The 23,768-nt window shown below is 42.2% G+C and overlaps 1 protein-coding gene across 31 annotated transcripts in view; it reads right to left on the bottom strand.

Annotated features, from left to right (window-relative positions):
- The window catches only part of Tcf4 (transcription factor 4), a 344,539-nt gene that overhangs the window by 201,386 nt on the left and 119,385 nt on the right, over positions 1–23,768 (bottom strand). For all 31 annotated transcript variants that reach the window (XM_017317857.2, XM_030250374.1, XM_017317854.2 and 28 more), the window contains one exon: positions 21,135–21,231. In XM_017317857.2, the coding sequence (XP_017173346.1) occupies positions 21,135–21,231 (97 nt within the window). The remainder of the gene's footprint in view (positions 1–21,134; positions 21,232–23,768) is intronic.

Raw genomic sequence — 23,768 nt, 5'->3', positions numbered from 1 at the left:
ACAGTGGGCAAAATATGTAACACAGCCCAGCAGAAATAATACTAGAACATGTAACAGGATTGGGGCTGGGTGGTTGTGAGGTTCAGTGATAAAGCAAGTGTTTAGGGAGTTTGAAAGTCTTAGTTTCAGCGTCACCAAGAAAAAAAGGAAAGACAAGACAACCTAAATCTACATTGCACCCTACAAAGCATCCTTAGTTGACTGTTTCTCTAACAGTTTGCAAAAGCAAAGCTCTTCCTCTCAAGACCATTCAAGCTTGGCTGTGCATTATGGAAAATGACAATGGATTTCATTTGGAAATATGTATAGGGCTATTTTTCCTCTAATTTGGCTATCCTCATCTTTCAATTAGAAAAGTCTATCCACATTGCCTTCCTTCAAAATAGGAAAAATCACTCCACTTAGGAGAGACATACAGTGTTAACTTGTGAATGGAAATATAATTAAAGTCTGCCGAAGCACAGAAGCAAACCTGTAGGAACAACAGGTTAAATCCGTTAATTTGAAGACACATTAATATAAAAATATAGATAAATTCACCCTTCCATTTTCCCCCAGTGGGAGCATACATAATTTTAGCATATTAAATATCATGCATTTTACCAAAAAGTTATTAATTTATGGGGTAAAAATATCTTGATGGTAAATAATTAGGTGCTAAGTAGGTGGTGACTCATTTCTACTAAGTGAGAAAGAAATAGGAGGAGTTAAAAATAAATCATTACATGAACAGTTTGGAAACTAAAAGGAAAATACTTTGAAGTAGTATGCAGATCAGAGATCTACACTGAAATTATGGCCCCTGAACTTACACTATGCAGGTGGAGGCCAGGCATCGGCATCGCATGACTAGAATAAAGTCAGGTGTATAACATAGGTGAAGAACGGAAGGATGCAGTCCTATTTCCTTAAGGAATTTGCGGGTCACAGGCTGACAAATGAGTCATTCATCGCATCCAGTTGTGTGTATGACATTAGGAAATAGTGAGATAGCGTGATACTCAATATAAACTGATGTCCCAATCAATACATGTGCCTCTCTCGTGGTTTCTGATCAACTCATGCGCCATCTTCCATTAGCCACAATGCAACACACTTGGGGGGTTATAAACTTCAAAGGCCCTTAAGATATGCCTGTGCTTTACAGCCTGCTTTCGGAGAACCCAGCACATAGCCTGTCCATAACAGGTATCCTCCATTAAACACGGACATACCGGTGAGTCGCAGGATACCTCAGAAACAATGAGACTTAACAGACTGTATACATCAGAGTAAGTAACTGATGACTCAAAGAGCAGACATGGTGAGCCTTTTAAAGTATACCTAGCTAATTTCCTTTACAGACAAATTCTAAAGACACAAAGACTAAGGAGAACAACAGAACAGCAAGCCACAGGTATTTGTTTAAAGGCACAGTCCCCTGTTCAAACCCATGAAGGTTTGCAGGTGTCTACTGCCAACCTTTGGGGTTTGTGCATTTTTTCTCTTTCCCTCTGCTCCCCTGTTTCAGCCTGATCCTGGCATCTTTGACACCTCTTCCTTCTCCCTTGGGAACTTTATGTGCCTTTTCAGCATCTGTCCTCTGTCGTCTTCTGTGGAGACACAGGTGAAAACTTGACTCACGTTTGAACAGTATCTCCATCACCTATCAATATATGATCCTTTTTGTGTCTCATAGATTGAGAAACCACGTCTGGACAGCCTATTGTCTAGGTCCGTGGGGAGATAGCGCATCACTCTTTACTGTGACCTGTGAGTGAGTATTCTCTCCTCACTCTTGTACTTTGGGGGTTCTTTCTTCCACATTTTTAACATGGAGAACTTCTAATCCAATGGACAGCTGGGTTTTTCCCATGGTGAGCTGATTCTTACACAGACCAACTTCCAAATATCTGCTTGTGGAGTCTGATTATGATGTATTCATCCACTACTGCCCTCTACACTCCTCCTTACCCACCTCACTTCTCCCCTCCCCCTATTCTGCATGGTAGCCCCTAATTCATCAGGATTAATTGTTAGAATTTGTTTTAAGAGATAAAAAGGGCCCCACATATCTTCCATTTTTAAGTGTTTCGATCAATGGCTCATATACTAATTGATAAATTTGATGGTGAAACCCAGCACAAAACCCCATAGGTCCGGACTCTTGGAGGCATCCAAATTTATATAACCGACCCAAGCTGCCTGCTCATTCTTTCCGTTGTCAAGTTTGACCACTCACTTGCTAAAGCCCCTAGTTGGATTTTCATCATGCTCTTAAAATATTCTCGCATTCCACACTTCCAATCACATCTTTTGTTTCAGATAGAACTTAATCAAGAGGGGTTTTGTGCAAGTTTCCACTTGTACATGATGATAAATAGCTTAAGCTACGTTCAGCACATTCACAATCATTAGTTTTCTTTCTTCGCCATATACAGATAAATCACATGTTATCTACGCCATTATTTCCTGAGGCTATGCCCATATTCCCGTGGTCTTTTCTACCTGGTGGGCAGAATTTAACTCCTTTCCAACCGCACATTTTATAACATCTCATCGTTAGCCAGCAAGAGCTTATACGTACAATGTCTAGTGTTATCCTTCTCGCAAGCATTCGGAAATGGAGGAATGGAAATTGAGCAGCTATATCCCGAATGCCAGGAAAGGGCAGTAGTATGTATATCAAACATAAAATGATTTCTCTAACTCAAAATGTCATAAAATAGACTGGCTCAAGGAAGCTCGTGGCAACAAACAAAACGATGAAGAAAGGCTGTTGCTGCTGTCATAGGGAACTGACTAAGGGAGTCAGATAGGAACATAAAGAAGTGGAGACAGGAGTCGCTCTTCAGCAGGCCATCCTGTGCACCCGTGAAATCAAAGTGATCTACTCTCAGGCACTAATTGGTAACTGCTCTGAAGTACCACATTTAACTAGATTTTCTTACAGCACTAATGTTCCTCCACCAACACAACTTAGCAGGCAATGCATTTACAAAACTATAACAGGCTGAAAGGAATTAACAATGAACAATGTGCAAAATAGTCAATTACAGCCTTAAACTTTAAACAAGCACTTACAATGAAGATGTTTTAAAAAAAATACTATCTTGGCTATTGGGTCATTTTCCAGGCTACTAACTGCTAAACCATGTGCAGAATGTACTTCTAATTTACCCATCCAGATTTCTGAAAAGCCAGAGAGTGTTAGTCTCTAGGCAGAATCAACTTAGTCTTCAGATTGATTTTTGAAGTGAGGCAGATCTACAGAAAACCAGTACGTTTTCTTTTCTATAAATTATTAGAAAAAGAAAGGACAAGTGGGGTTTATTTTAAGATTCTAATTCGTGCATACATGAAAAAAAAATCAAAAACCCTTACTTTGGTCTGGAAAAAGGTAGTAGTTGAATAAATCCTACAGCCTGTCAGTGTCGGGGGATTATTGGCCACATGGCACAGTTCTTCTGGGACCCAGCATCAGCAATGGGTGCCAGAGCAAAAAATAGCACGTAAGTCAGGAGGATTCTTCAAAAGCTACACCGAAGATGAGAAAAGCTTCCTCACCAATACAGAATCTCTCATGTCTTACACGTAGTTGGATAACATGAAACCTCAACTCTCATAGCTGCTAGCTTTGATGGCAATAAGTCGAAACCTTACTGAAGGAAATGACCCATTTTAAAAAGGAGGAAGAGGAGGAGAAAAGAAGAAGAGGAAGAGGAAGAGAAAGAGGAAGAGGAAAAGGAAGAGGAAAAAGCAGCAGCAGAAGCAGCCAGGTACATCGAAGGCCTTTTGTGTTCCTAAATGTGTCAAGAAGTTTATCCAAATATAAATGAACACAGGAAGGTATGGGTATATTGCTTTAGAAATCTAGATTGGAGCCAGAGCTGAGTCACACATAATGCTGAGATGAATCAGGAAGATGGGGGTTTTCAAGTTCTAACCATGCTTCTAAACCAATCGATGAGAATCTTGTCTGGTGGGGCATCTAATTATGCAAACTATGTGCTGCTGTCCCCAGTAACTTTCGCCACTGTGATGCTTATTATGAAAATAATTGAAGTTGACTTAACCTTAGCTGAACTATGCCTAAGCCCTATACAGGGTTCCAGCACTAAGTTACAAAACAGGTTGTTAGAGACTAATCCATTTCCTCCCTCTGGGCCTGCCTAGATGCAGGGCAAGGCCCTGCAATGGGACTCTTCTCACAGCTCTCCCTGGAAACGCACCTATCAGTCTCCAAGGATTCTGTCTGCTACAGAACTGTTGCTAAAAGTTTGTGATCCTAATTTTCATAGTCTTAGAATCTAACAATATTGCCCTGGTAAGGACTATTGTGAACATGAGCCCAATTTTCATATAACCTGCCATTTCCTATTGGACTTGCTTTGTACACTTCTGCCCTAAATCTAGATACAGGCAAAGGGACACTCAGAACTTGTTCATGTGATTTTAAGGTTTCATGCCTACTGTTGTCCTCAGCTTGTTTTTGTTTTTGTTTTTAAATAAAACGCAACAATGTAGCAAGTTAATAATTAGGGGATCACTGAAAACTTTACTCCTATTTTATCAGCTGCCTGGAGAATGCATTGAATTTTAGAACTACTTGTGTCTCTTCCCTTGATTTGAAGGGTCTGTTTGCCTTAGGTGGATAAGTTATCTCTAATCATAGAAGTCACTTCCATAATACCCCATATCTCCTGCCACAGTAATCCTCACCAGGCACTGCCTCTTCTTTATGCCCCAGGTCTTCTTTGCATCCCGTGGGCATCCCTTCACTTACTCCACCCAATACAGTAAGATTCTGTAATTATTTCCAACACATACGTGAGGAAAACACAATCTCACAAAGCACTGGTTTAACCAGCTCACAAATCAGCTAAGCTAACCAGCAAGGATAACCAGAAAGGTTAGACATCTAGTAAACGGAATTAAACCAAAGAACAGCCACTGTTAGGCATCATGCCATCTGCTTCCCAGGGCAACAGAGTGAGAGGATGGAAATGTGCCATATCTGTGGACCAAAACCAAATGTAAGAAGTCAGAAAAGGATAAATACAAAGTCCCACCCCATACACACACAAGAAAGCATTGGTTCTAATGAATGGGGGGGGGGGGCGCAGGGTGTCAATAGACCATAGGTGAATTTTGAGTCTGAAATATTAGATTGGATTTATATTAGACTGTTTGCAGAGAGAAAATGAAACTGGAACACGAGCAGAGGATGGTGACCGGGTGTCCTCGTTAGCATTTCTACTGCTGTGATACACACCATGCCCAAACGCAACTCGGGGAAGAAATGGGTTATTTTAGCTTGCAGCTTGGAGACCATTTCAGAGTGAGGCCAGAGCATGGCTCAGGGCAGAAGAGCTTATGAAGGGGTGCTGCCAACTGGCTTGCTCCTCTTGACTTGCTCTGTACACTTTCTTATACCATCCAGGACCATCTGCCTGGGGGATGTACAGCCCACAGTGAACTGGACCCTCTCACATCAATTTATAATATATGATGATATAGTGTGATAGATAGATAGATAGACAGACAGACAGATAGATCGATCTCAGGCCTTCAGTATATATTGCCTACACACTAATCTTGAGGGAGCATTTTCTTGAGGTTCTCTCTTCCCAAATGAGTCTAGTTTGTATCAAGTTGACATAAAAACCAGCCAGCACACCAGGAAAAATACCAGATGTGGCAAAGCCATGCTCTGTAATGTGGTAAATGTATTCTCATTATAGTTTTGAAGGAAACTAGGATTTTCATCCTCAAAAAAAATGTATAAAAAGAGTGGCCAGTAGCTATGGAACTGAGAACTTCGTATAAGCAGGGACCTTTGGATGGGATGACTCACCATGTCAATAGTGTCTCCCCCATGCGGGGAGCACCCAACCAGAGGAGTTAGTGCCTTTTGAGGACCATTTGTTCATTAATTCATTCATTCCTTCATTCGCTCATAGCCACATGAGTCACGGTGCCATCCGTGTACCTCGGTGCTGCAGCTTCATGTAAGAATAATTCCGGTAGTGGAAGGAAAACTTCTACAGGGGATCAAAAACACCAACAGGGGTTTCAACGCCTTTCTTTAAGAATTTATCATGACTTCCCGAAATGATGAGAAGACTGAGTGTGTCAATCTGTCAGGGCTGGGGAGGGTGAAGGTAAGGAGAAGAGATAGAGACAAGGAACAAAGTGGTGAGGAGCAGTGCGGGAGGACGGGGAAGGTAAAACAAAGGGTAAGGAGGAGAAGGAGGGAGAGTGCCGTGAAAACACTATGCTAACAAAGAGAGATTAAGCAGACTGGAAGTGATTACCCATTAAACAAGAATTAACTAGTTTACTTAAAGATATGGTGTTTGCAGGCTTATAAGTCAGAGGATTTAGTTTTTTTCAACTGCAAGTCTGTAGAAAACCACATGATTAATCAGAAAATGGGCTCACTTTTCTCTGGCCCTGTAAGTTATCTGTCCCTGTGATTTCACGGCTAAGTATGGGATGCCGCTTGCCAAATCTGCAGTCTTGAACCAGACCACAAATCTGTCTTCCCACAAACACCTAAAAAAAATCTTTATGTATAAAACTGGACCTATCAACATTAGTCCCCCCCCCCATAATGAATCTGCATTTTGTATATCTTAACAAGTGATGCTATCATCCAATGGAGAACCTAAGCCAAACAGACAGACCACCAAGAAGCCAAGGATGGCCTCTTCCTTACCCATCAGTTCCCGGTTCCCACCATTTCCAGCAGCTTGGTAGTGCTCAGATCCGCGCTGTTCCTGACTTCAGTTCAGTCTATCGCCACGTCCTCTGGAAACTGTTTTAGTCACCGGCCAGCTAATCTCAAGAGTCCTCACATCTGCATGTGTGACTGTCCTATACTACAAACCTTTTCACATTATTGACCATTTAACACCAGTCCTTAGACAGGTCACCACATGTTCCAAGGAAAAGGCCACTTCTTCCACTCTCAGTATTAGATACCCTTTCTTTTCCTAGAGCCGGAATTCTATTATGGCTTAGCCTGTCAGCCCTTCCTTTGGGGTACCAGGCCTGGGCCTGCTCTTGTAGCCTATAGCACTAATCTTTGCAATGGCATTTGTAAGCTCTGGTAACTCTCCTTGTACCAGGACAGTACTCAACAGGCTTTAAGATATCGCCCAAGTACAACCATGTGTCTATCTCAAAGTCTGTGCTGACTCAGTCAAACAACTAAACCCAGATGCTTGAGTCAAAGACCCATCCTGTAGGCGCTTACTTCAACAGCCTCTCTCAGAGTTTCGGCTGGGTGTTTGTTAGAAAACTGTTAGAAATTCAACAAGAATTAACTAGCTGCTTCCTGTTCATCTGTGACCAGACAAACTACATTTCTGGTGAACTTTTCTGCTTTTTCTCGATTGGGTGGGATATATACGGAGGAACAAGTATATATCCCCCATCTGGACTATCTGCTTTCGGTCATGAACTCATGTGCTTTCTAGGATTCTTAGTCACCTTGCAAGAAATGAAGAAGGATGGGAAAGTAGAGCTTCGTGTTACGGTGGGCAGAAAGGGATACTATTAAAGATATGGATGCATCTTCCTGCCATTCCGTTACCTTCAATCGAGGAGAGAGAGAGAGAAACCCAGGCTTTATTCGACCAACGTATTCTGTTCAGGGATTGGATTAGCTGTACCTGATTTCTAGAAACATCTGGAAAGATCATTTCCATATGATCTTTGATTGAGGGATCCTAGGGAGGTAAGGACAAGGACTTTGGAGTTCAGCAGATGCCGCTTAGATTCTGGGCTCCATCACTTAGTGGTCACACAGCACTGGGGAGGTACTCTGTTCCCACACAGCCTCACCTACGTTCTCTAGAAAACAGCAAAGGCAACGCCCAGCCAAGAAGCTTATCCCCTGTGGAGGACTCTGTGAGGCCTTGTGAAAAGCAAGTACTTAAAAGACTGTAGCCACATTAAGAGACTGGTGGCCAGGCTGGACGCCCTAACAGCATTTGGGGTAAATGCTGATCATTACACCAGTGTCCCCCGTAAGCACATACTACTATTATCTGGTCCTCCTTTAGCAAGTGTGACCATCTGAAGGTAAGAAAGGGAGACACAAGTTTGTAATGCCTAACCAGACATTCAAATTTATCAGAAGCCCTTGGGGTATTTGTTAAATGAATGAATGAACCAAAGTCTAACTGAAGGTTGGCATTTATCACTTTAGTCAACTAGTATAAAGGGAGTTTATACAGATGCTCTCCAAAACTCTAAATACTGAGCATGATGTCACAGTGGAGACTGGTTTTAGGCATATTGATTTGTTTTGTCTTGCTTTGTTTTAAGACAGGGTCTCATTGAATAATCTGCCAGGGTTGTATGTAGACCAGGCTAGCCTCAAACTCACAGTCCTCTGCCAGGGTTGTATGTAGACCAGGCTAGCCTGGAACTCACAGTCCTCTGCTTTCTGAATGCTGGGATGAAAGGTGGGTGATACCACATCCGGCCACTGCCGTTACCGTGATAACATCGATTTTACTTATCCAGAAGTCGGTGCCGTTTCCCAAGCAGTGAGGCAGTGCCCTGTGCTTTCACAGATATAGAACTTGCCCTTCCCATTGCTGCTGTCAGAGAACATTTCCTCTGTGCCTGAAAATCAAGACAGCTAAGCCGGGAGGTGCAAAATCCGCTCCTGACACAGCCAAGCCCAAAACTGAACTTGCGATCCATTTCGTCATCTCTACCTCTTCCAACTTAGCCACTAGAAAAAGCTCCCTGCCTCCGTCTCTAAATAACTACTTGTGCTGAGGCTAACCAAATTAACAAGCTCTATTGTTGATGAGCAGGGGGTATGAATGAAAGAGTGAAGCTAGTTTCTTGAATAAACGAGTGGTCCCCAAATATACAAATAAACTAAAAAAAATGTTTTTTTTAAAGAAGATATTTGCCATATGTGGTCAAACCACACAAAATGCTCTCAATTAGCAGAGGTCTTGAAATTCATAATGACCATGGGAAATACTAACTGACAGGAAAATTACTCCTCCTTCAACTGTGAAGATGTTTCATGCAGACAGGAAGCATTTTGTTGTTTTGGTGGGAGGAACACTCACGACAAACAAAAGTAATCTGTGCTGCTATGACTTTCAGTAGCAACTGACATTTTTATATATTCTATTACAACCTTAGATGCCCATGCTAATTATTAATTATCCACCCAAGTGTACGCCAATTTACACTTCCTGCCCCTTAACTAGAGCTCTTCACGAAGCTATTGGAAGTTGCCTGACTAACGGACCATGTCTGCAGCAGCTAAATGGTTTAGCGAATGCAAAGATGTCCCCATATGCATACTTCACAGTGCTCATGTAAACCCACTGCCAACTGCAGTCCAAATGCCTGCCTAACAGTCACATACCTGGAGGAGGGAAGGATCTCCAGAGATGCACTGAGCTGTAGGCGGTCAGCAATGAGGGCCAGTCTGTAGATGCAGCTTCCCTAAAGCACAGACAGGGGACCACCTCGTGGAGTAAAGACTGTGGAGACCGGCCTCCTCTGGTCGGCTCAGAGGATGTGTAAAGTCACAAAGAGACTTCTTTTTATGCTACAGCAGGTGTGAACTCAATTCCACTGGTAAACTACCATCGGCTCAGCTGAGAGAAAAGCCATAAATTTTTACTTCAGAAGCAAATGAAAGTCGTGAAAATTCAGAGGCAAAATCTCATTAACCATTTGGATACCTTGGGAAGACGGTGAGCCGTGGGGGAGGTCACTTTAGTGTGACTGTCTACTGGCTTTCAAGTGACTGAGGACTGTGCATAAAAAAAGCATGAATATGTGGAGCCAGTTCCTCTCTGAGGATGCTCGCCATTCCTAGTAGGTCTTCAACCTGAGGATGGTCCCTATCCTTAGTAGGTCTTCATCCTGAAGATGCTCTCCATCGCTAGTACATCTTCATGATTTTATATCCTAACTGTTCTCCAGGTTAGTTTGTTCCAACAACTAGTTCACGATGACCACCCACTACACTGAAGTAGTGTGCCATGGCAGTGAAATATTAGGATCACTGCACGTTAACTTTCAATTCATATTTGTGAGGCAATCATAAGGAAAGAAGAGAAAAACCTGCTCCAGTGAAATAAACGCTAACAGCTAAAGAAACTGTGTAGTTAATTCTCACAGGATACCTCTTTTCAGAAGCTCTGCAACTGGATGTTAGGCTTGTTTCCAGACATTCTGGAGGCTCTGAAGGAGATGAGGCCTCTACTAGATCTCTGTCTTTGATGCGTACTGCCCAATTAAACAGACTCTGTTACACATAAAGTGTTCACGCTTGCGTCTGAGGCAGTTAGATTTGCTAGGTGAACTGTTAAGAATACAGTTGGTCCAAGTAGCCAAGGTAAGTAAAAGGCACAAAATTTAGCAACCAGAATAGTTTCCAACTTCAGTCTCTGTTCACAGCACATGCCTGGACGACCATATTCAGGGATGAGAGTAGTATAAATAAATAAATAAATAAATAAATAAATAAATAGCTTTGTATGTGCCTTTCTTCACTTCCTTCACTTCTTTTGTCTTCTTTTCCTCTACCAAATATCATCAGGTATTATGGCCTCTCTATTTGTATCCAGCTGTAATATGGCCTACGAGGAGTGGTGCATCATTTATCACTTCCTCATTCTTCCAAACTTCGCTATGTGATGCTCAAGGTTACAAGAGGCCAGCCCTAGGGAGGGGAAAACACCTCGTGTAAACTAACAGTAGCTGGGACTGTGATTTGCATGGACTGAGTGTGAGCACCAGGTGGTTTTCATTTCACTTCACTCGGACACACGCCATCTCCTCACATGGCAAGTCCCATCGTAAGCACTCAGGAGACTTGATCAAAGGGAGGCAGCCAAAACATGATAGGATGGGGTGTTTCACACCAGCACCAAGAGCAGAGTCCTTGCTTGACCCACGCCCACCACTTCCCACAGACTGGGTGTTTTGTGTTATGTCCAAGCTACACCAAAAAAAAAAAAAAAAAAAAAAAACCTTCAGTGCTGTACTTTAGCATCAATAATTAAAACCTGTATTATACCATTTATCATGATGCCTATTAATAAACGTATGTCAAGAAATTTAGAAGTGATTATGGAGTCATCACTTGAAAAGATGAAAGATGTTTGAGTTCATCTATAAAGATCTTTTGCCTCGCTCAATATATGCCCCATACACGGTGCAGTGGCTGGCTCAATATGCACGCCACACACGTTGTCCTAGCTGGCTCCTAGGTCTGATGTTCTACAAAAGGGAAGAAAATGAGATTCAGTGAATGCGTTCCACTCAAACATACACATTCCATTGGCCTCTTAGGAGTGAAGAGAAGGGCCTATGCTCCCTGCCAAGCATCTCTAGAGGAAAATCTCAGCAGGCAGACATCCGTCCATCCGTCCGAGGTGTCACACGTCCGGGGTGTCCCCAAGCACATGAGAGGTGTCAAAGTACAGCTGAAGAAAAGCCTTGCTCTAAGCAGTGATTCCACTGTTTAGTTGCAGCCCCATGAACCTATTGTTTTCTGGCCATTTTCTTTGACTCAGCTTGAGGGCCTCTCAGTCATGTGCAGAGGTGAAATGGAGAACTTTTAAGATGGACAGGAAAACAGCTGGAGCCAACCATCCCACGAAGCGGCACACCTGAGTTTAGCAAAGCTGCCATGATGAGGGACTTACTGCCTAGGATGAAGGCTTTTGGGGGCAGGCTCAGAAAGAAACCCTCCCACTTTGGTGCGGATGTCGTGGAAACTGAGCATAGTATCCCTGGCTGTCCTGTGCCTGCCCTCTACTCTGTCCGAGCTAGAAAACAAAGGTGTTTTTACAGCTATTATCACCTGTGGCTCAAAGGATCTATATTTTCAATTCATAACCAGGACCCAAGAAAGGCTAACAGTCCTGCCCTAACAGTCCCATAGAGGGGCAGAAGTCATGGCAACTCTTGAGGGACCCCATGCTTAAAATGGGAGGTTCCTGGGTCCTTGGGTGGTGCCAAGCAGAACACTGACAGCAGCCACGTGTTCATGGGGCAGCAGCTGAGGAAAACACACAGCCTTTACTAGACGATGCTCTAAAGACTGCTCTGGATATGAGGGGCAATGGAAAAGCTTGAAGAAATTCAGTGTGTAGGAGGCCAAAAAGATGGCTTAGTGGGAACATGTGTGTGCAAGCCTGACTCATGGATTTGATTCCTAGAACACAAAGAGGAGGGAGAGAATGGAAGGAAGCCCCGTCTGTTCTCTGACCTCCACAGGCATAAAATGGCACACCTATACCCCCCATAGTGTTTTTAAAGAAATTCAGTATTTAATCCTCCCCCAGCCCCAGAGTCTGTCAAGAGGTAGTGTACTAGTTACCTCTTTGAGCTCGTCATGTACAAAATTCTGAGATGCCATCTTTCCAATGAAGACTGTAAAGAACAACCTTCATACTAAATAAAGACACCAGTCAGTTTCCTACCCTGTTTATCATCATAGGCAGAAAGACTTTTCCATTGTCTGTGTTCTCTCCCCCACCCCACCGGACTAATTCATGCCACGGTACTCTTGAGCAGGATTAGAAAACTTTGGGCCAAAAAGTTAGAGCCTGGCCTTACAATTTTACCCAGTCTTGGCATGTTGTCCAGAATTAAATGTCTTTTGGCACACCTAATCCTTCACTTTATTTCAGCAAGTAAAATTATATACATACGAAATAAAAAGAGACACATCCCGCACCCCACCACACAGGGTGGGCATTCTGCTCTGTCTGCTTCAGTGTAGAGTGACAGCTTGCTGCAGGTGAATACCCTAGAGACTGAGTCTAGTCCAGTGGTTCTCAACCTTCCTAATGTTGCGACCCTTTAATACAGTCCCTCATGTTATGATGACCCCAACCATAAAATTATTTTCATTGCTGCTTCATAACTGCAATTTTGCTACTGTTGTGAATTGCAGTGTAAATATCTGATGTGCTGGGTATGTGATATGCGACTCCTGTGAGAGGGCTGTTTGATCTCTACAGGGGTTGCACCTGACAGGTTGAGCATGGCTGACCCGGGAGAGAGAGAGAGAGAGTTTCTCTGCCTATAGCTTGTAGTGGTGTCTCCAGGGTGCCCAACCTCTGCGGCATGGGTATAATAGGAAGTTGTTGGACTTCAGATTGGCCTTTGGCTCTACCAAAGAGAGCACCAAAGAGACTTGGTGTCTGCAACTGTAGGCTGGCTACTGGATGGAATGCTCTGGAGAGGCTGGGGAATAGAAAAGCCAGAGCCGGAAAGAAGGGTTGGTCAATGCCGGGGCACAACCAGGTAAATAGCTGCCAACTGACTTGCTCAGGGATTGGCACAACGAAGGCTCAGGCTCGTGGGTAAAAATGAACACCCTGGCCCAAACTCCAGCACCAAACTCATCGAAGTACCTGTTGATCTCTGCCTCTATCTGTCCTTTCTTCTCATTAGCTGACCAAAAGTGAGACACACTTTTGTGCTTTATTGAATGAAGTTTTGCTCTTGGATTTCACAATTTGGGCATGAAGAAGTACTTATTGTTCACTTATAAAATGTACATTTTGGGGACAGGGGAGCTGGCTCAGCGGTTTAGAGTAACTGTAGCTCTGGCAGAGAGGTCCCCAGCATCCGTACGGTGGCTCAGAGTTATCCTAACTCAAAGTCCAGGGGATCCAGGGCCCTCTTCTGCCTTCAACGAGTGCCACATACATTGTTTATATATACATATGCACGCCAAACATTCATACACCCTCAATTAAATAAACCTTTAAAAAGATGCCTTTAAGATTGGACACCACGAATCAATCGGCTGCTGGGGCTTCTCAGCATCCTTCTCTTGTCTTTTGCACTGAAGTGGCTGCGAGTTATCACATGCACAGCCCTTCCCCACCCCAGTTCCCAAATCCAGAGACAGGGAGAGAATCCGGGAACCAGAGAGGAAAGGGACAGACAGATGTCGCTAAACGCATCCTTCCTGATCTCACAGAAGTTATGAGTCATTCCGGGACAATGATAAGGACAAATAGAACCCCAGAGCCACCAGCCATGAAACCACAGACCTGCAAACACATTCTAGCAGTGGCTAGCACCAAACTTAGGAAGCAAAAAATAAAATAAAATAAAATAAAATAAAATAATAAAAATAACCTACTATTAGTCAAAATTTCCAGTACCTAGAGCACAAATACTCTTATCAGATATTCCTATCTCACCATTTGCATGTAAATCTTAAATTATATCTATTTGTTTCTTTCAGAATCAGTAATTTTTTCTTTCTCTTTCTTCAGTGGTCTCAGCATGTGGTGCAAACTGTCTTACACTTGGGCTTCAGACATTCAGGCTTCACAGAGCTAGGGTTACCACAGCCCAGCTAGAGAGCCAGCCTTGCATAGAATCCACTCCAGTCCCTAGGGGAACTACATAGCTCTGTGGCCCACACTTCTCAAGGTACATTTTTCTGGTTATCAGCCCTTCTAACTTTCAGAAAAGGCAGCCTTTGCAAACCTGTTCTAACTGTGAAAGTCTTTCACGGGCACAGTGTGAATCTCGGTGCAATAGAGAGGAGATGGCAGAACGAGAAGGCAGTGAGACCACTGAAGAAAAGAGCAGCAGAGGTGATTGTTGACCGGACAGCAGGAAGTGAGTTATCTGAACGCTGGCAGCCATCAACTTCTTCAATGGCTTTTCAAAATAGTCTTGATTTCACTGACTTCTTCTTACACATCAAACAATCAGTGGTGTGGATATTGAAAACCAAAATCTACCAAACCGCAGTGTGAACCGTACCCTAACAATGGGAGCATAGTCTATATAGGACACAGAACTATAAAATGAACCTTGAATTTCAGTCTGCCAGGTTCTAGTACAGTATTTTCTTCTAGTTTAGTAGGATCTAGAATCTAAATATAGGTATTTCATTCAGAGTTTAAACCTTATATATCTTATTTTTATCTTGGACCATTCAAGGCAATTTGTTGAGGTCCTGTATGGCTCCCCTAAATAATGGCCTGCTGCAGAACACTCTCTGGTATTCAACCGAACGAGTTGCAATTTCATGCATCCCTTAATTCTAGATCTGGAGTAAGTGGAGATATAAAAGAAACATTTAACTGAGACAGTACTTTAAAGGATACATTCCGAACCAAGAAAAGGGCTCAGCAGGGAAAGGCACCTGGGGCGGAACAAGTCAATTGCTGGACCGCACTTGGTGGAAGGAGAGAGCCAACTCCTTTACCCTGCCCTTCATCCTCCACTATGGTGCATATGTACCCACACATGCCCCGATGTACGCACACACCAAACACATTAAAATTTTCTTTTTTGGGGGGGGGGGTTGTTTGGTTGTTTGGTTGGTTGGTTTCAAGGCAGGCTTTCTCTGTGTAACAGCTCTAGCTGTCCTGGCACTCACTTTGTAGACCAGGCTAGCCTGCAACTCAGAGATGGGTCTGTCTCTGCTTCCAGAGAGCTGGGACCTCCATCGGGCACATTACTTCAAATTAAAAAAAAAAAAGTACATTTGAAGAATATAAGCCCTCATAAAATAGGGATAACGGTTTTAAAACAAGGAAACAAACTCCTCTAATGATCAAATACAGGCTATAGTCAAAATGACACAGTAAGAGGAAAGGACTGTGAGATTACAAAATCACCACAGAGACCTTCCAAAGGACTCTTCCTCCCTCCGCTAAAAGAAGAAAAACAGAGAGCGCTAAGCAATCTAGGCAATATAGGAAACAAGGAGAAGACTGGAACTTTCTGAGCCCAAACCTTACCACAGCAGCTAGAGCTGCTAAAATCACTAATGCTGCAACTTACAGCATATTTTTCAGAATATTTCTTGAAGATGGTTTAATATTAAAAGAATCAGAACTCACCTCAAAAAACAAACAAACAAAACAACAACAACAAAACAAAACAATAGCAAAAGAATTGAAACTCTCAGGCAAAGCAAGTAAAGTCAGACAAGGACACTATTAAAGGTTCCTCATATACATAACTGCAGGTTCCATATTATCAGCGCAACATGTAAGAGATGACAACCAGACAACAAGAGACAGTGAGAAATGCCATTGCCATTACACACCCGCACATGCACGCACATATGTACAAACCTGACCACTAGGGCTGGGTGTTCAGTTCTATAACGGAGCACTTGCTAGAATATATAAGGCCAAATACAGAGCTCAATGCCAGAATAAACATAATAATGATGCTGCCAATGATAGAAATAATAAGCAAAACTTCAGGGAGGAATACAGAACACTAATGGACTTAAAAGCTGCCTGCTCAACTACTTGCTTCAGGATATTTTACAAGTGAACAAGACTTTCCAGAGTTGGCTTTTGCTGTTTATTAATATTTACATTTCTGCATCTGACCTAGTGGGCTAGTAAAAACCCATCTGTCCGAGTGGGCTAGTAAAACTACCCAGGCTTTGAAAAGATGAGGTTTCTTTGCGGTCATGTTTCCCTTTGCACATAAAGATTTCCAAAAAACAGTTTTCCTCATAAAAGCCAATTCATTGGGTATTTTCCATCTTTCACTGAAAAGAAACACCACATTAGCATCTTCAAGAACATGTCATTTTTTTTACAAGAAGTCGGCATCGCCTGCCTCCGCCGCTGGGGTGGGAACGCCCGCAACGCTTCACCTTTCTGCTGGGGTAAGCTCACGGTAGCCATAAACACTCTGAAGTAATACAAACCTAAATATTCCTGCTAGGCAAACAGAGCAGTGGAACCGAATTATAATGAGCCAGCAGCTGTCACAATATGACCACAGTAACCAAATCAAAATACCAACGGCTAACCCAGATGAGACTCAAAGGTCATCCTATAAGCCAGCAGCTTTCTTCAGTTCTTCCCAGAATCCTCCATCTAATCCCACAGTAAAATGTTCCGCTGAGCTAGTTTAAAAACAGTGTCTTTGGTGGTGAATTATTCACTGGCCTGGTGCAGTCTGACTAAGGACTAGACACAAATACCACAGCTCGGAAACCCAACCACTCACCCTGGAGCATGTGAAAACTGCAGCAGCTGACAGAGAAGCTACAGGCAACTGTTACAATGTATCACCTGACAGGGAAGCTACAGGCAACTGTTACAATGTATCACTTTTCACCGCCACCCCCTCTCACCAATTCATGAACCTAACCTCACTGGGCAACAGACTCGCTCATCCTCCAACAATGTGGTTTCTAACTGAGACTCTGGAACAATAGAAGGAAAATATGTGCTCCCATCCGTCCTTAGATCAAAGAGTTTCAGCTGAAAAATATACTGGCTGCCATTAAATCCTACTCAGACAATAACTTGCAAAAAGGTTAATGCCTGGCAAGACCAAATTTATTGTATCAATATAGGCCAAAACAAAATTTTAAAAACTGATAACTTCTGAAAATATCTATATTCTTTGTGTGTGGTCCTTACCAGTACTTTCATATAATTCTAGACCGAGTAAATAATCTTAAAGACATTAGACTAGACTCTGTCCTGTTAGCATGTTCTGAAAGTTACCCAACTGATAGCCTGTGAAGGTTTAAGTGAATTGGTTCATAAATACAAGAGACAGGACTTGTCTCCTCTATATACAAATCGGTACACTGGCTCACATGTAAGGCAAGTAGGTTATTAGTTCCTCAAGGAATGCTATAAGTTAGTTCACAGAGAAACATCAAGGGAAGAGAAGTTGCTCATTGGTCTCTCCATCACTCAGAGCCTGCCGCATAGCAAAACAAAAACCAAAGGCCACTTTTTATCAGAAGTTTGCTTCTTGACTGGTTATATGCCCTTTGCCGGGTTTATAGAGCATCGCCTACTGAACCTGTATGTACAACAACCACAGCCAGACCAGGGCTCTCCTAAAGACAACCTGCAGCTAAGGAGAGTCATTACTTCTCCCAACGTAACAGGCACACATGGACGAATGTGTGCACTCATGTACATATAAACCTGTGCTCGCCTAGGTCTACACTGAGGAGGACACAAGCATGAGACAGGGCATTCGTTTCAGATTTAACAAACGGATTTCTAAAGGAAAAGATTGATAAGGTCACTTTAATGCTTATCAGTTACATCTCATTTGGCTGGAATTTTAAGATAAAAAGCAAAAAATAGAGTGTATTGTGTTGAAATTTCTGGTATCATGCAGAAGTTTTGTTTTCTAAAAAAATGTAGCATTTGTAAAAGATCATTCATATGATTTCTAAACACTGAGGCTTGCACAAGAAAAAAGACTTTGTTATAAAGAAGTTTATGGGCAAACATGCCAACAGGTATTTGTATCCTGTCACTAAAATAGTATACTGCCACAAGAAAGGAAATAAATCATAACCACGTACTACAGACAACAAAAAGGAGAGTGAGTGCTGTCCCTTTTGCTTTCATTGAAATAAAACCAAACTTCATAAGTAAACAGTTAAAAAACAAAACAAATCAGGCGATCCGCAGTTAATAACTCTTTCCCGTAAAATTAGTGTCGCTTATTTCTGTAGCAGACATCTAATTCAGTCACAGACTTGATTGATTTGACAATAGAGAATCTGCTCCAATAAAGTGGCTGATTTATTTCCAATGCTATAGCTTTTACCCTAATGTGACATGGCAGAATAAAGCCTTTGAAATAGAAAGAAATCTTCCGGAGCGTTAATGGAAACCAGTTCACGATTCAGGAGAGGACTATAGCCCAAAGCTTTCAGGAGAGTCTGAGAGCTCCTAGCAGAGGAAAAGGATTCAACATGACTGCCTTCTAAGAGTTCAACCTGCTGGATAGCAAGGGCTCTTACTTTATCTCTGTTTGCAAATTGCTTTGGGAAATCATGTTCTTTTTTAATTATTATTTAAAATAAAAATAAAAAGCATAACACCCAAAAGGACTTGTCATAAAAAGTACTTTCAGCACCCTGGGCAAACTCAAAGAAGATCTTTGTTCGCAGAGTCAGGCCCTGAGATGCCCAAGCCAATCAAGAGAGCATCTGGGATGCGACAAATTGGAGGCAGCGAAGAATGTTAAAGGCACCAGCACCCTCAGTTCTCTAAAAAATACCTTCCCATTCTTCTCTAAACTAAAAATGTAAGGCATCTCATATATGCTTCCATGCCTTTCTCTCTCTTTGTGTCCTTTTGCACACTGCACAATGACCTCTTGCTCTTAGGGTGACTTTCCTAACCCGAGTCTGACACTGCTCCGTTAATGTCAGATAAACCATTTAGCCCAAGCACAATTCATTTCTGTGCAGAAATCTGCTGGAGGTGGAAAATGTCGCAGTTTGTAAACAATGAAGGGCCATGTTTCAGACCAGACAGCTTATCTAACAGAGAAGCCTTTGCACTGGGGACAGTGGGCAGGAGCCTCGCCCGCACAGCAGAGGTTCCAGCACAATGCAGGACTCTGTTCTGGCCTCCATGACTAAGAGTCTAATGGGAAGGAAGGCAGGCAGATGAAAGAGAGACGCTGACATGGGTTTTAAACTTAAACAACGACCAGGCAAAAAAGAACCGTGTCTATGGTGTCAGCCCACTTATATTTAAATAGTTTGGATTAAAAAAAAGAAAAACAAAAACAAAAACAAAAAAACTAGTTTGGTGAAGTTTCTGTCCACGAAGAAATGTGGAGAATAGCCATTATTTGAATAAGTTGCACGACTTGTTATGTTCTAAAACATGAACCCATCAGACTGTTCTTTAAACCTGTTCACATACACACCAAACTTCTAAACAGGAGTAGCTTGTGTATTTTAGGTAACATTTTAGCTCATCAAAGAATAATTTTGGACTCTTCTAAATGAAGTTAGTATATTCTTTTCACATTACGTCTCAGACCACCTTCTTAACTTTATCTTTGACACTATCATATGTAGTCAGGGGAAAAAATAAACAGAGAGGCAAAAACAGAAATCCTAAACTCATGGCCAAAGACTTGAAACTTGTCCTATAAAATCCAAATTACCAAATCCCCCCCACCCATCACAGATTTCCACACATCTTGAATTTGCTGAGGCTGGACTTATTTTTCACCAATAATTAAAAAGAGCTAGGGACCCCTCCTTTAGTTACAAATTAGGAAGTCAGCGTCAACTTTACCAACTTTGAAGTCAAAAAGAAGCTACCAATAACAAGCACCTAGATCAAACAGCATTCTGTGGTTCTCTGAGAAGACACTCAAAGGCATAGGCTAGATGTTATCCATTCAAAACAACTTTGTGTTAAATGCCTGATTGGATGGCAATTAAAAAAAACTGTGATTAAAGGACCATCAACACCTTAAGTAACTGGCAGAGCTTCCAAGGCTTAAAACCAGGACACTCTTGAAAAGCATTTACAATTAAAGTCTCAAAAGGATATCATTATTGCTCCGAATTTTCCTTCAAGGATGGTCCAACAGCTTGTGTCCATGAAATTGAACTTCATTTATCGATAAATTGACAATAGCACATGGCCAGTCTGAAAGACTTCCTAATATTGTGAAGAACTCACATTTACTAGAACAAAGATCATTGTCTCCAATCAAAATGAAGGATCTGGCCGCTGGGACCTTTTAAGCCGTTGTGGATCATCCTTTCATTGCTAGGGTTACTGCTGTCAAACCAACACCCCCACTGAGTAGCCAAAGGCAGGGGACTATGCTAGTGAAGCCAGTGTATAGGGCACGGAAGAAATCTGCAGACAGACTCCAACTGCAAGCCACTATACAGCTTTTGTAAAGTAAATAGAATTAGGTCTAGCTAGCTAGCAGGCAACATTAAATCCACAACCTGGCAAAAAACACAACAGGATTGTCCAACTCACCTTGAAGCAGCTACTCTGACTATAGGTCTTGTTACTCTGAAAGCCAAATATTTTGTCACAATATTCTTTACTGTGTCCTGAGGAAAGTACTTACTGTTAAAGGACACTTTATGTCTAAGAAAGACAAAAGTGCACAAAGATATTGTATCACCGAAATTCCACATTTGTAAAACTGACGATATTCACACGCATCTTGTTATTATTCATTTATGAATGGCATTTCCATCCTTTGGGAGCACTATAGTAAACTGACTATCTCTACTCTTAAAGGCTGAATGTTTATCTGAGGCACAATTATCTTCCATTGGCAAAACATAAGCTTTCCAAAAGTATATGTTGATATAAAACTTTTCTTACTTTGTATTCTGGAATTGACAAAAGGTGGAGAGAGATTGTCATGTGACCCAAGATCCCTGCTAGTCATGTGGTCATAGGGAGTCCCATCTCCATAGTTCTGTAAGTAAAACGACAGAGTAAGTCACATTTCAAAGTACACACATAAACACACCTCAATACTAAAACATCTCCCACCGAAAGAAACTGGTTGGTTATCAGATACCCCATGCAATCTCACTGTAAGAACGTGAACCTTCCTAAGAATAGTAAGTTAGAAAGAACTCCTTAATCCACAGAATTCAAATGTTTCCCGTAATGATAGCTGTGAAATATTGATACAAAGATATTGCATGGAATTTTTGATGTGATTAAATGAAATACTACACCGAAAACGTCACCTGTGAAGTAAACGGCATATACCCAAAAGTTCTTCTTTCTCAGAACCTATGGCAAAAAAGCAGGCAGAGCGGATTCATAGCCTGCAGTGATTGACCCTTGTAAAGGCAAGGTTGAGTTGTTTAAGCAACATTTAGCTGGCAATATTACAGTTTCAATGTTTGATTTCAGCTCCTGTTGCAGCTGCAAAATGAATGGCTCATTATATTGGTAATTCACACATACACGTGTGAAAACTATCAGACTTGAACTAGGAATGAGCATCAAAGCTTCAAGGCAGGGCCTGTGAGATGGCGCAGAGGGGAAAGGTGCTTCTTGCTGGGCTCACCAGAAGACCCTTGCTCAACCTGCGGGATCCACGGAAAAGTGGGACAAAGAAATAAGCCTGCGGTGCTGCTCTCTGACTCCTACGTACGGGCAGTGACGTGGGAGTGACGCTCTCACACAACAAGGATGCACAGAGTTGAAGGTTCCAGCATAAATCAGCATTTGTGCAGGTAAACAAAATATGCCCCACAAAAGTAAGTTTAAGGGGGACAGTTTCTTGAAGAAATGCCTCACTATAATATTGTTCTCCTCGCCCCCACCCCAGAATTTAAAATTAATATTTTGCTTGTAAGCTTTCCGATCACTTAAGTTCAATGGAGAAATTCAATACCGTGAAAGGAAGAGTTAAAAAACCAATCTGTTATTTGATTCAAATATCAGCCTCCTAAAGAGCATGAAGTGTTGAGAAAAAGGGAGTTGGGAGGCAGGGTAGGGGGGAGTGTCTGCTCAGCTGCTTGAACTGTCCATAAAGTCTAAGCCAAATAGACCCAGAGGCATTGGGTTGGTATGTTAGCCAAACGGCAGAGTCTTGCCACACAGATGGAGGCTGTGAGAACAACATGGAGTCAGATCACCTCACTACGGAAGGACTTTGGCCTTCACGACAAACACTCTTTTGGCTTGCCTTCCTTCATGTATAAAAAAATTAACCCGGATGCTACTGCAATCCCACCCTGCTAGGTCATTAATTCGTAACTAGATGTCATCCATTCAAGACCCACCCAGGCGTTGTATACTGCTCGTTATTATTTATGAAATGTCCTCAGCTGAGATAGTGGACTACAAACTTAAAATGGGTCATCCATCAACAGTGGAGAGGATGGAACCACCACTGATGTTGAGAAGAGCCACAGCAAGGGCCCCTTAAGCCGGGCTACAAACATCCATCTGTGAAACTCCCTGGGTTGGGGAGATGGGAATTATAATATAGTGATTCAAATCATTCACTAGCATGAGTTTCATATGTACTGATATATTTGCGCGCACGTGTGTGTGTGTGTGTGTGTGTGTGTGTATACTCATGTGGGGGGGGATGTATTTGCTTGCGTGGGTGGTACGTGTTTGTAGTGAATGGTACATGTTTGTGGTGGCCAGAAGTCAAACTCAGGTATCAAATGTAGAGATTAGGATAGGCTGACTGGCCAGTGCTCCCCTAGTGCTGGGATTCTAAGTACACAATACCATGCCTGGATTATGTTTTTCTTAATAACACACTATGGGGAAGGGGGGAAGTGGGGAACAAAAACAAAAATAAACCAAAGCCTTATGGTTGTATGTAAACTCTTTGCCGAGTGACCTACTTTCCAGGTTCCAACAATGTATTTCTTTTTCCTTAACTATACATATTGTTTTTATGTGTGTTGTGGGTGGGCACGTGTGCTGCAGCCTATGCAAATCAAAGGAGGACTTGGAGTCAGTTCTCGCTCTACCCTGTAGGTCCCAGGGATCAAGTTGTCAAACATAGCAGTAAGCGAGTGCCTTTACCCATTGAGCCATCCCACTGGGCCTTTTATCTCAATTAAAAAAAAATAATCACAGTTTCTGGAAAGTACGCTTAAAAGTTGAAAAGATTCTAAACTGGCTTTGCTTGCCAAAATTCAACTGAAAGTTATATATTAGACTAGATACACGCTGTAAGACATTTCAAAATTTAAAAGTAAGCTAATGGTAGGAAATTAATAGTGAGAAGTTACTACGAGAATTTAGTTCAGTATTTACAGGGACATCCAAAGCGCGTATAACTGTCCGTAAGGAAAAGAGACTAAGGTAGCCTGGGAAAGCAGGACAATGCAGGGACATTCTGCCATCCCAGCTTGCTGTCAAGGGATTGGATTTATTTGTGCAAGTGCAGGCTGTAACTTGAGGAGGAGGAAAGATTTCCTGGGCCCATCCATAGAATGCATTAGAATGTCAAGCTTGACAGCTGCTCCG

The sequence above is a fragment of the Mus musculus genome, chromosome 18 (genome assembly GCF_000001635.26).
Source record: "Mus musculus strain C57BL/6J chromosome 18, GRCm38.p6 C57BL/6J".
NCBI classification, from domain to species: domain Eukaryota; kingdom Metazoa; phylum Chordata; class Mammalia; order Rodentia; family Muridae; genus Mus; species Mus musculus.
Note: the sequence above shows the minus strand (reverse complement) of the source record. Positions and strands in the feature narration are given on the sequence as shown.